This window comes from Phacochoerus africanus, chromosome 9, assembly GCF_016906955.1.
Source record: "Phacochoerus africanus isolate WHEZ1 chromosome 9, ROS_Pafr_v1, whole genome shotgun sequence".
In the NCBI taxonomy this organism is placed as follows: domain Eukaryota; kingdom Metazoa; phylum Chordata; class Mammalia; order Artiodactyla; family Suidae; genus Phacochoerus; species Phacochoerus africanus.
In genome coordinates this window covers 23421392-23433395 of record NC_062552.1, presented here as the reverse complement: position 1 = coordinate 23433395, position 12004 = coordinate 23421392, and the positions used below count along the sequence as shown (strand labels likewise).

Genomic DNA, 12004 nt, shown 5'->3' with positions numbered 1-12004 from the left:
CTTCCCTGGCGGGCTTACTCTTGTCCCTGCTTCCCTCAGGGGATCCCGGTTCTTTTGCTACTTTTGCTTCTTTAAGTCCAGTAGTAGTAACGGCTGCTAGTTGTTTCTAATTTCCGGGTTAACTCACAATCCACTGTTTGGGTTTTCAGCCACCACTTGTGTAACCCATTTATGCATTAGAGTCTCCCTGTTGCAAAGGATTCCATTTAATAATTAGTAGCTGGTCCCTCCCTCTGGACGTTTACTCTCTTCCTTTCCAAAAAGTATACTTCTTATGAAATATTTAGTCCAATTCAAATCATATTCTGTTGATAAAAAATCTATTTTCTGGAGTTCCCATTGTGGTTCAACAGTTAACGAACCCGACTAGAATCCAGGAGGATGCAGGTTTGATCCCTGGCCTCACTCCCTGGGTTAAGGATCTGGCCTTGCCATAAGCTGTGGTGTAGGTTGCAGACACAGCTTGCATCTGGCATTTCTGTGACTGTGATGTGGGCTGGCAGCTGTAGCTTTGATTTGATCCCTGGCCTGGGAAGCTCCATGTGCCTTGGGTGCAGCCCTAAAAACCAAAAACAAACAAACAAACAAACCAAAAAAAATCTATTTTCTATTACATATTTTTACAAATTTACATGGAAGACAAAGCCTTAATCCAAAGCAATAAATTTTCAAGTTCATTTATATAGCATTAAAATAGTTGGCATTACTGGCACCAGTAACAGTTCTTTCTCCCTTGAAAGGCTACTTGAGAAACACTTATTCTGAATATGGAAAATATTGGCCTTCCTTTTGAATCAGGATGAAGAACTCAATTACTGATTTGTGTGATATTTTAGATTACTCCGACATTCATCATCACAACCTAATCTTACACAACACCACAGATGCCTTTGGAAAATTATAGACTGGTGTTAAGATTCCTTTATGTGCTGAGAATAACTGATCAGTATTAAATTGAAAGGCCACAATGGCAACAAATCTAGAGATAGCTTTTCTAGCACTAAACTCTGACTACCTGGAAAGCAACATATCATTCTAATATGTAGTATTTCAACTCTCAGAAAGTGCTACTGGATAACTCGCTTCGATACTATCTTTCAATTAAATATATTTACTTGAGCTTAATCATTAATGTTCAACAACAGTAATGATCACCAGAAAACATTTAGTCCTACAAATCAATGAGGAATTAATGTATTATTTAATGGGTCAAATTATGATCCACTAAAATAATGGTAATATTAGATCTCTGGCTAACCAATTTAATGAGAATATACATAAAAGGATTAACTAGGTAAAGACTTTACTGCAAAATATGGCTCTTGCTTTCATAATAGTATACAGATGAATACTTGTACAAACTTAGTATTTGGAAGGTTTATGTAAGATGAATCAAAAGCCATCGTGATACGTACTTTTTTTTAACCTAGCAGATTATAAGGCAGAATTAATTGCTGAATTGGAATGAGTGGGGGCACTCTTATTAACTGACATTAGAAATATGGATGTTTAGGAGTTCCCGTCGTGGCGCAGTGGTTAACGAATCCGACTAGGAACCATGAGGTTGCGGGTTCGGTCCCTGCCCTTGCTCAGTGGGTTAACGATCCGTGAGCTGTGGTGTAGGTTGCAGACGCGGCTCGGATCCTGCGTTACTGTGGCTCTGGCGTAGGCCGGTGGCTACAGCTCCGATTCGACCCCTAGCCTGGGAACCTCCATATGCCGCGGGAGCGGCCCAAGAAATGGCAAAAAAAAAGACAAAACAAACAAAAAAAAGAAATATGGATGTTTTCAGCTCCTTTAAATATAGCAATGTCAGGGGTTCCCATTGCGGCTCAGCGAAACAAATCTGACTAGAATCCGTGAGGACGCAGGTTCAATCCCTGAACTGGCTTAGTGGGTTAAGGATAAGGCATTGCCGTGAGCTGTGGTGTAGGTTGCAGACATGGCTCAGATCTGGTGTTGCTGTGGCTGTGGCATCGGCCAGCAGCTACAGCTCCGATTTGACCCCTATCCTGGGAACCTCCATAAGCTGTGGGTGTGGCCCTAAAAATAAATAAATAAGGAAACAAAGTTATATCTGTAAAGTAATATATGAAAACTTAATTAGAAAGCTTATATTTATTTATAAAAATGTTCATCATACCAGTTTAACTTAAGGTAAAATTATAAACATGTTTAATGGCCAATAATATGGAATTTATTCAGATAATTTGTTGTATTCTTATAGTAAATTATTACTCAGGGACTTGTGTTATGGTTAATATTAATTGACATTGAAGACTATTTATACTTGTTAATGAAAACCACTGGCTACAAAAGAGAAACAAGTCCCACTTATCCAATTATGTAGCTAAATTCTAATAGCAATGCCATAGGTTTTTTCTTTTCTTAATCCCCAGGAAAGACTATTATAAGAACACATAAATTGGAGGGGCTGGGGTATGAGTGACAGAATTTGTGATATTCTGGTGATTAAACAGATGTTCAGTTGGGAAACGCCTTTCTTCATGCTTCTCTCTTGAGAAAGCCCTGTTCTGGACACTCTACAATGCCAGGTTAATTAGCAACTTGGAGATACAGATCCCCCAGGTCTTAAGCATCTATATCATATGTGCTTCTGACTTTTTTCTCATTTGATTTTCTCTGAGGACTACAGCTCAAGAAACATGTATTTTCATCTAGCTCATAGGCATTGGTCTGTGCTAGCTGCTTCAGGGAAGCAATTATAACACGCTGAAGTCTTGTCACCACTCTTCTCTTCTGCGTGCTGACCAAGCCAAAGCCAGGGCAGGGGTGACCTAGCGGATGTGAGTAAACTGTCTTGGTTTCTCAGGCCACCACATCTGTCTCCCTCTTGAGTGGCCTCCGGGTACATTAGTCAGCATTGTGCTCGAATGACTCACTCTGTCTCTCCTGGAGATTCCCTTTCAGGAGTCCTTTCTGAGGTTTGACCTCTATGCATCTGTGTCAAATAGAATCCCTGTTCTTACCATGGAAATGATCAGAAAACTGCATGAGGGAAAGAAAGTTCTGGGACTTTTTGCCCAAAGAAAAAAGATTTTCCTCTAGATGTTTCTTTTTTCCAAATAGCACTTGGTAGCCTTTTTCATGTTTCAGATTTGGAGTGATGGGTGTTTTCAATCCTATTTTGTGGGTTGAAATTTTATATGTATAGTCACATACATGCACTAATCTCTGACTATTCTCCCCAGATTCTATTCAGAAACTCTTTTCAAGCTACACACACACACACATACACACACACATATATATGAATATATATATATATTCAATCCTTAATCTTCGACCACTCTCTCAGATCCTGTTAAAAAACTCTTTTCAAGCTATATGTCTTAGACTTGAATTGGAGAAGGGAAATGCCTACACATCTCACCTTCAGTTTATAAGCTGGTTCTCAGTGGATGGCAGAGAGTATTTTTCAACATAATGGAAGTTAGTATAAAGTAATGACTGGGAATAGAAGGATCCACTTGAAAATTCCTTATAATCCAAATGTTTTAAAAATATGTCAGAGTATTGTAATAGAAAGATATGAGAGAAATAATTAGATGATTTTGACATCATTTATGACTGACATAATAAATAGTACACTCATAAGCACCTACATTAATATTATTCTTTTTTGTAAAACTTAAATACCAAGAATTTGTTTCTAAAGTTGCCTTTGAATCTAACATCCCACTAAAGTGTGTGATTTTGAATTTTGATACTAAGCTAAAAATTGCTAATTCCTGAACTTCCCTTTATGTATGTTGGGAAACATGTAAATTTACTTGGAAAGATATTATATTCTGAAAGTGGTCACTCTTGAGATGAATTCTAAATTTTTAATAAGAATGTAAAGTATGTTATTTCAGAGGTGATGGGAATAACCTCTTATGCTTGGATTTGATCTGAGTATTTGTTGAAACTACTGAAATATGACTCTTAATGACTAAAGCTACAACTCATCAGTGTGGAATAGATTAGTATTTTATGTTATATAGAATCAGGAATATGCAGAATGTGGGAATATTTATAGCATGAATTTAAAATTTTCCTAGTAGAACTCTTTATAAACTATGCAAATTTAAATGTTTAGCTCTAAATGAAAAAAACCATTTAGCTCTGGAATTTAAAATATTCAAATTTAGCTGACCTTTATACACTACAGGTGGGAATGTAGAATGGCACCGCCATTCTGGAAAGCAGTATGACAGTTCCTCAAAAAATTAAAAATTGTACTACCGTATGATCCAGCAATCCCAATCCTGGATATATTTGACAATATTGAAATCAGTATTTCAGAGACTGATATATATATATATATATATATAAAGAGACATCTGCATGTCATGTCTATTGCATCATTATTCACAATAGCTAGGATATGGAAATAACCTTAATGTTCTTCACTGGCGGGATGGATAAAGAAAATGAGTTTGATCTATCTATCTATCTATCTATCTATCTATCTATCTATCTATCTATCTAGTATTTAGCCATGAGAAAGAAGGATATCCTGCCATTTGCTACAACGTGTATGAAAATACTATATGATATCACTTATGTGGTGAATTAAAAAAAAACGGTTTCAAAGAAATAGAGAATAGAGGATATAACTGAGTTCTGGAGGTTGTGGGGAAGGAGTAAATGGGGAATGTAGGTCAAAGAGTACATATTTTCAGTTAAAAGAAGGAGTTCTGAGGAGCTAACTTAGGGCATGGTAACTTTAGTTAGTAATGTGGTGTGGTATACTTAGAAGTTGCTGAAAGTAGATCAGAAGCACTCTCACCTCACAGAGAGAAGAGTTAATTATGTTAATTATGTGAGGGGAGGAGTATGTTAATTTTCCTGATCTTTGTAATTTCTGCAATATATAAATATCAAGTTATCATGTTGTACACTTTAAGTACATATAATTTTGTCAGTTATTCTTCAGTAAAATTAAAAAATAAAATCTTAATATTGTATACATCCTATTTAGTTTTTTTTTCTTTTTCTTTTTAAGGCTGCATCTGTGGCATATGGAAGTTCCTGGGCTGGGGTCAAATCTGAGCTGCAGCTGTTAATTCCACAGGCCCAACAACGAAGGATCCGAGCTGCATCTGTGAACTACCCCACGACTTGCAGCAACACTGGTTCCTTAACCCACTGAGTGAGGCCAGGGATCGAACATGCATCCTCACAGACACTAAATTGGGTTCTTAACCCACTGAGCCACAATGGGAACTCCTATATATCCCATTTAAGACAAAATTTTACTTTTTAAAGTATAGCTGAATAAACTGACAAATTTAGCTTTTATTATTCCTAAAAGTAAATGACTCAATAAGATACTGTCATTAGAGCATAAAATTTGGGGACTCAAATGGTGACCTTGTAGAATAATGGTAAGTGAAGAGGTTTGGTGGAATATATTAATAATTCAGATTGGTTTTGTCCTGCAGAGCATAAAATGGGTGACAAAGACATATTTTGCCTTTTCATTAATTTGCCAAATGCCAGTACCTTGTCTTTAAATGGGTGTGTGTGGGTGAGTTTTTACCTTTTTCATCTAAATTTTTAAAATAAAAAACCAGACAAATGTGTGCATATCTGAGTTTGTGCATCTTTGTTTTTATGTGCATGTATCACAAATATCTTTTTTCCCATCAACTTTGAGATATAGAAACTTACAACAAATCATGTCAGTTGCTAAATAACTTATAAAATTATTTAGTGTCCTTGTATATTGAAATTCACCTGTAGCTGACCCTATGTCACACTCTAATCAGATAATCAGTTGTAAGAAATATTATCATAACCTGCTTTGTGAGTAACAAAAGATGCAAAATATATTCCATTTGTTTTTCTGATCCACTATCTCACTGTTGCCCATTATTTTTGCCTTATAATTTCTGTAGAAACGATCACTCATTATTCATTTCATACCAGGTGTTTATTTTCCTACCCTTTCCCCCTCCCACTTCTACTCACAGAATTATATAGCCACCCAAACTGAAAGCTTCTTTTCTTCTTTAAGAAAATTACCTTTAATAATAACTATCAAAAAAGTGGCAAAAAGGATGGTTACATGAAAAAAAGGTCAAATATTTATTGAGTCAAGAATCATGACACAAAAGAATGCCTTTATTTTAAAAAATACCTTTAAAAGATAAAAAAGAAAAAATACCTTTTTAATCATTGACTTTTTTCCTTTGGAAAAATTCACCAGTAAAAAAAAAAAATCTAAGCACTTGAAATATTATAAGTAAATAGTAATAGTGCTATTTCCCTCAATTGAATTCCAAGTTCATTTTTCTCTTTTACAAGAACAGACTAATGGAACAAAACAATGAAACCTCTGGGGGAGATTTTATTTTGCTTGGATTCTCAGACCAGCCTGAATTGGAGGTCCTCCTTTTCGTGGTGGTGTTGATATCCTATCTTTTGACCCTCCTGGGCAACACAGCCATCATCCTGGTCTCCTGCCTGGACTGCAGACTTCACACACCTATGTATTTCTTCCTCACAAATCTCTCCTCTCTTGACCTTTGCTTCACCACCAGCATCGTCCCCCAGCTCCTCTGGAACCTGAAGGGACCAGCCAAGACCATCACGCCAGTGGGCTGTGCCATACAACTCTATGTGTCCCTGTCCCTGGGCTCCACTGAGTGTGTTCTCCTTACCATCATGGCATTTGACCGCTACGTGGCAGTCTGCAGACCTCTTAATTACACGAGCATCATGCACCCATCATTTTGCAAGGCCTTAGCAGGAGTAGCATGGCTCAGTGGAGTAGGAAACACTCTCATCCAAGGAACCATCACCCTTCGGCTTCCTCGATGTGGACATCGCCACCTGCACCACTTCTTATGTGAAGTGCCCGCCATGGTCAAGCTGGCCTGCGTGGACATCCAAGCAAATGAAGCCCAGCTTTTTGTGGCCACGTTAGTTCTCCTTCTTCTTCCTGTGGCATTGATATTGGTCTCCTACGGATTCATTGTCCAAGCCGTGATGAAAATTAAGTCCGTCCAAGCTTGGCGCAAGGCTCTCGGGACCTGTGGTTCCCATCTGCTGGTGGTGTTCCTCTTCTTTGGGCCCAGCTCGGCCATATACATTCAACCGAAGAGATCCTATGGCCGAAGTCAGGGCAAGTTCCTTACACTCTTTTATACTGTTGTCACCCCCACACTCAACCCCCTGATATATACTCTGCGGAACAAGGATGTGAAGGGAGCCCTGAGAAGACTGCTGAGAAGAGGACAAAGTTCCTAAGGAAAAATCAGGGAAATAGTGACTTTGTGTTATGGAAAGTAATTAAAGAGACCTAAGCTTAAATCACTCCTCCCAAGTAGAAAGTGTGTGTGTTGCTTACTTCTCTGTCTGTATTTAAGTATAATGTGGCTAGCACAGTTTAGAAAAAAGTGCATTTAGATTCAACTTGAACAGGTCATGTGTGTATGAGTGCCTGTGTGGTATACACATACTCACGCTTCCTTTTATTAAACGTCTTTGAAGGGCTGCAGTACAGGTTCAGATCGGGAGATTCTGTAATTTACCCAATATATATGTGCTCACATGTCCGACTAGGGAATTAAATAGTGTTTGATATGTAAATAGAAAATTGAGAAGTATATGCTAGTGTGAGGAAATTACAGTAGTATTTTCTTTGTTAGAGAGCCCTGGTATGATATTATTTAAAACATTTTGTACACAGTATTCCAATTATTTCAAGAAATAAATACATGAAAACTTAAAAATGTGGGCTTTTTTTAAAATAGTAAAGTGAGTTTGAGATCAGTAGATGCAAACTTACATTTAGAATGGATAGACAGCAAGGTCCTACTGTATAGCACAGGGGACTATAGCCAATTTCCTGGGATAGACCATGATGGAAAATAATACCAAAGTGTGTGCGTGTGTGTGTGTGTGTGTATATACACATATAAAACTGTGTTACTTTGTTGATTAGCAAAAATTGGCACAACATTATAAATCAACTATACTGTAATAAAATAAATATTAATTTAAAAAAAGGAAAAAATAGTAAAGGAACAGATCTATGAATCTAATTAAAATTGAAAAAAGAAAACTGTTGATTTTTACAAATATTTTATACAGAATTACTTAATAATTTAGTGAAATACCTGAAGGTCATATAATCTAGTTTCATATGGGCCCAGGGTCTATTAGGCAAAATCTTATATTCCAACTTATTTGATGCCGTATTTCTTCCCCTGGTGTCTTTGTGATTTACACATGGACTCTGAAGCCAGACTGCCTTACTGTGAAATTTTGCTTTTGTACTCATTAGCCGTATATAATCGTTTGCACTTTACTGACCACTATGTCAGCCCTTAAAAGCAAAACAAGACAAAACAAAACACCAAAGAACCTCTTAAACACCTAGCAGTTTCTGAATATTTTTTCTTTTTTTAAAGTTACGCAATTTATACCATATCTCTTTCTCAAAGTCCAGCTTAAATCTCATCTTTCACAAATGTGTCTTAGTTGCCCAATTGTATTCTCTTCCTCTGTGTTGCCAGGTCATCTTTCGTGTACTAATATAAACATATAGAAAAAAAGGATCTTAAGGAATTTAAGGAGTCTATTATAGCCAGAGGAGAGAGAATATATTAGGAAATGAAAGGAGATACAGTTGGAAGACTAAAAAAGGACCAAGTCACAAAGGGACATACATATTATGCTAAGGAGGTTGGACATAGGTTGTACCTATGATCTTTGGGAGAATATCTTGCATTATATAAAGGCATGGACTCTAGAGTCAGGGCAACCTAGGTTCTAATTCCCAGGGCAAATTAACTTCTAGAAGGTAGCATTTCCAAACCTATGACATTCCCAACCTTACAGGGTGGCGAGCAGTAAGTAATGCCTGCAGCATGCTTGGCAGACTGTCTGACACCTAGTAAAACTCAGTTCATATTTACCTACTGATAAAATGAGACTTCTCATGGGGCATGACTAAGACAGAAGAACAATAATTTTATCCCTTTATTCATTCTTTCCATACCATGTAGCAGTTCTTTCCCTGCTTCTGGATTATGTTTTTAGAGTGTGTCATAATATTTTGGGTTATTTTCAAATGGTAAAAAATGTCCACCTTTATTAATAAAGTATTCTCATATAAGTAACTAAAATACCCACTGTCAGCCAACACAACTCACATTTAAAGATTCTGTTCTCCCAGCTTGAGCCTGTACCTGTCTGAGACCCTGCAGTGGGAATCTGAATGTTGTAAGAGTCTCTACTTTCCATCTTTTGCATCTTCCTCTGTGCCTCTAGCTTGATAAGTACAGTTTCTGGACCTGCCAGGATTAAACTGCAGAGGGAAAAGGAGAATTTGGGCAGTAAAATTTACTTGACTCTGTAGCCAAAGACTGCTTTCTTCAGTTTCTCACATTTATGTATTTTTAGGCAATTATTAGGCAATTGGAAATGTGAAGTAATCTAGTTAACTTCATCAGTTATCAGGGGAGTACAAATTGAAATCATGATATATACCACCAAACTGGCTAAAATTAAAAAGACAGAAAATATGAAGAAATGAGCCAATAGGACATATTTTTAAATATATATGCACTTACATGTATAGATTATATGATTGGAAAAAGCATGAATATGACAGAAATGAGAAAACAACTCAGTGCTGGTTGGTGATGTTGTTTGACCTAGATTGAAACAAAAGTAAACAATCAGAGGGATGAAAGTATCTTTTGGAATCATCTCCTGGAACAGTTCTTCTCTGGATACTACAGAGCCTGATATTAATTGCCATACTGGGAGATCTGTGTCCTTGGGATCTTTCCAGATTCATTGTCTTGGGTCCTCTCCTAGCCTCTCCTGCCTTGCTGATCTTCAGGGAGCTCCATCTCAAATAACAGTCCTTACAACCAGGACGAGGGCCTTAGGCATCAAGTTGGCATTTCAAGGTAATAATAATTTGAACTCTATGGCTTAACGTTCTTTTTCATACTACCATGAAAATCTCAGTCTGCAAAACTGGAAAACTTCCTCTCTTTTAACTTACTCACTTCTATTGATGCCTTGATTTTATATCGGCACCATGCCTATGACGCTTTAACTTTTAGGAGTAAATTGAGATTCTGGCTTTAAGTGATGTTCATCTGGGTGAGAAGAGGTCATGTGGTACATGTATGATGATAAATTTTGCGTCATAGTGGAATAGAGTCGTTCTGAAAGCCTAAAGTGAACATATTCTTATAATTATCTTATAAATAAGGAACCAGCTCATGACTGAGAATTGATCTTTCACGGCATTTCTGTTGAAGTATTGTGTGTATACGTGTGTGGGATACTCTTCGGGGTTGTTTTGGCATCATACCTCCTGACTCTGGTGGGAAACACAATCATCATTCTGATCGCTTCCACTGACCCTCATCTCAAAACACCCATGTACTTTTTCCTCACCCACCTCTCCCTAGTTGATATCTGCCTTACCACCAGTATTGTCCCCCAGCTGCTGTGGAACCTCAGGGGACCAGCCAAGACCATAACCGCCCTGGGCTGTGCTGTCCAGCTCTATGTCTCCCTGGCTTTGGGCTCCACTGAGTGTGTTCTCCTGGCTGTCATGGCTTTTGACCGCCACGCTGCCGTTTGCAAACCTCTCCACTATGCAGCTGTGATGAACCCACGGCTGTGCCAGGCCCTGGCAGGGGTTGCATGGCTGAGTGGAGTAGGAAACGCTCTCATCCACAGCACTGTCACCCTCTGGCTGCCTCGCTGTGGACACCGGCGGCTCCATCATTTCTTCTGTGAGGTGCCCTCCATGATTAAGCTTGCATGTGTGGACATCCACACCAATGAGGTCCAGCTATTCATTGCATCCCTGGTCTTGCTCCTCTTGCCCTTGGCACTGATACTGACGTCCTATGGACACATCGTCAAGGCAGTTACTAGGATCAAGTCAGTCCAGGCCTGGCGCAAAGCCCTGGGGACATGCGGATCCCACGTGGTGGTGGTGTCCCTCTTCTACAAGACCATGTACCGCTGTGTACATCCAGCCCAACAGCTCTTATGCCCCTACTTCTGGGAAATTCATCTCCCTCATCTACACGGTACTGACTCCAACCCTCAACCCTCTCATCTACACACTGAGGAATAAAGATGTGAAAGGAGCTATGAGAAGACTATTTCACAGGGACTTGGGCTCATAAAAAACAAAGCAAAGCACACAGTTGTCAGTTTTTTTTTATAGTAAAAAGAAACTAAAGTCATCCGTACACTCCTTCTCTAAAGTACTTTGCTAATCTATAAGGAAAACATGTAACCTTCGTAGTCAGCCTTGTTGTCTTTTATTGGCTTCAGAACTATCCATCCTCTTCATCCTCTTTCCCAGGCTTCTTTTGGGCCTTTGTAAGGCAATATCTCCTCACACTTTTTAAATGTCCACTATTCATATAATTTCTGTTTTTTTTTTCTTTTTAGGGCTGTACCTTTGGTATATGGAAGTTCCCAGAGCAGGGGTAAAATCACAGCCGTAGCTGCCGGCAATGCCAGATCTAAGCCACGTCTGTTACCTGTACCACAGCTCATAGCAAGGCTGGATCCTTAACCCGCTGAATGAGGCCAGGGATTGAACCTACATCCTCATGGCTACTAGTCAGGTTTGTTATTGCTGAGCCACAATAGGAACTCCCTCATTTCTGTTTCTTACCCCCCCCCCTTATGCTTTTCTTCAGCCTTCCTTCCTTCCATTGCTCCACAGGCCCAGGCCGACCCAGCTGGACACTGGCACATCTGGTGGCTGAGCATATGGTGGTATAGCGGTCATAGGCCATGGCTGCCAGGAGGTAACACTCTGTGGCACCAAAGAAGAGAAAGAAGAACATCTGGAGAGCACAGCCAGAGCGAGCGATGTGGTTCTGACCATTGAGGATAGTGAAACAGTAGGGACACTGTGATAGATGTGTAGCCAATCTCCAGGGCTGACAGGACTGGAAGGAAGAAGTACCTGGGGGACTGGAGGGTGGTGTCAGCT

At 38.9% G+C, this 12004-nt stretch overlaps 2 protein-coding genes across 2 annotated transcripts; both read left to right on the top strand.

Moving 5' to 3' along the window:
• The first annotated feature begins 6324 nt into the window (after positions 1-6324).
• Positions 6325-7260, top strand: LOC125135836 (olfactory receptor 2G6-like). The gene has a single exon (XM_047796292.1). It carries the CDS (start codon positions 6325-6327, stop codon positions 7258-7260), a length of 936 nt encoding a protein of 311 aa, XP_047652248.1.
• Positions 7261-9618: 2358 nt separating this feature from the next.
• Positions 9619-11180, top strand: LOC125136582 (olfactory receptor 2G3-like). The gene is given in 3 exon segments (XM_047797438.1): positions 9619-9655; positions 10296-11008; positions 11010-11180. Coding segments are annotated over 3 exon segments (921 nt in total).
• The last annotated feature ends 824 nt before the right edge of the window (positions 11181-12004 follow it).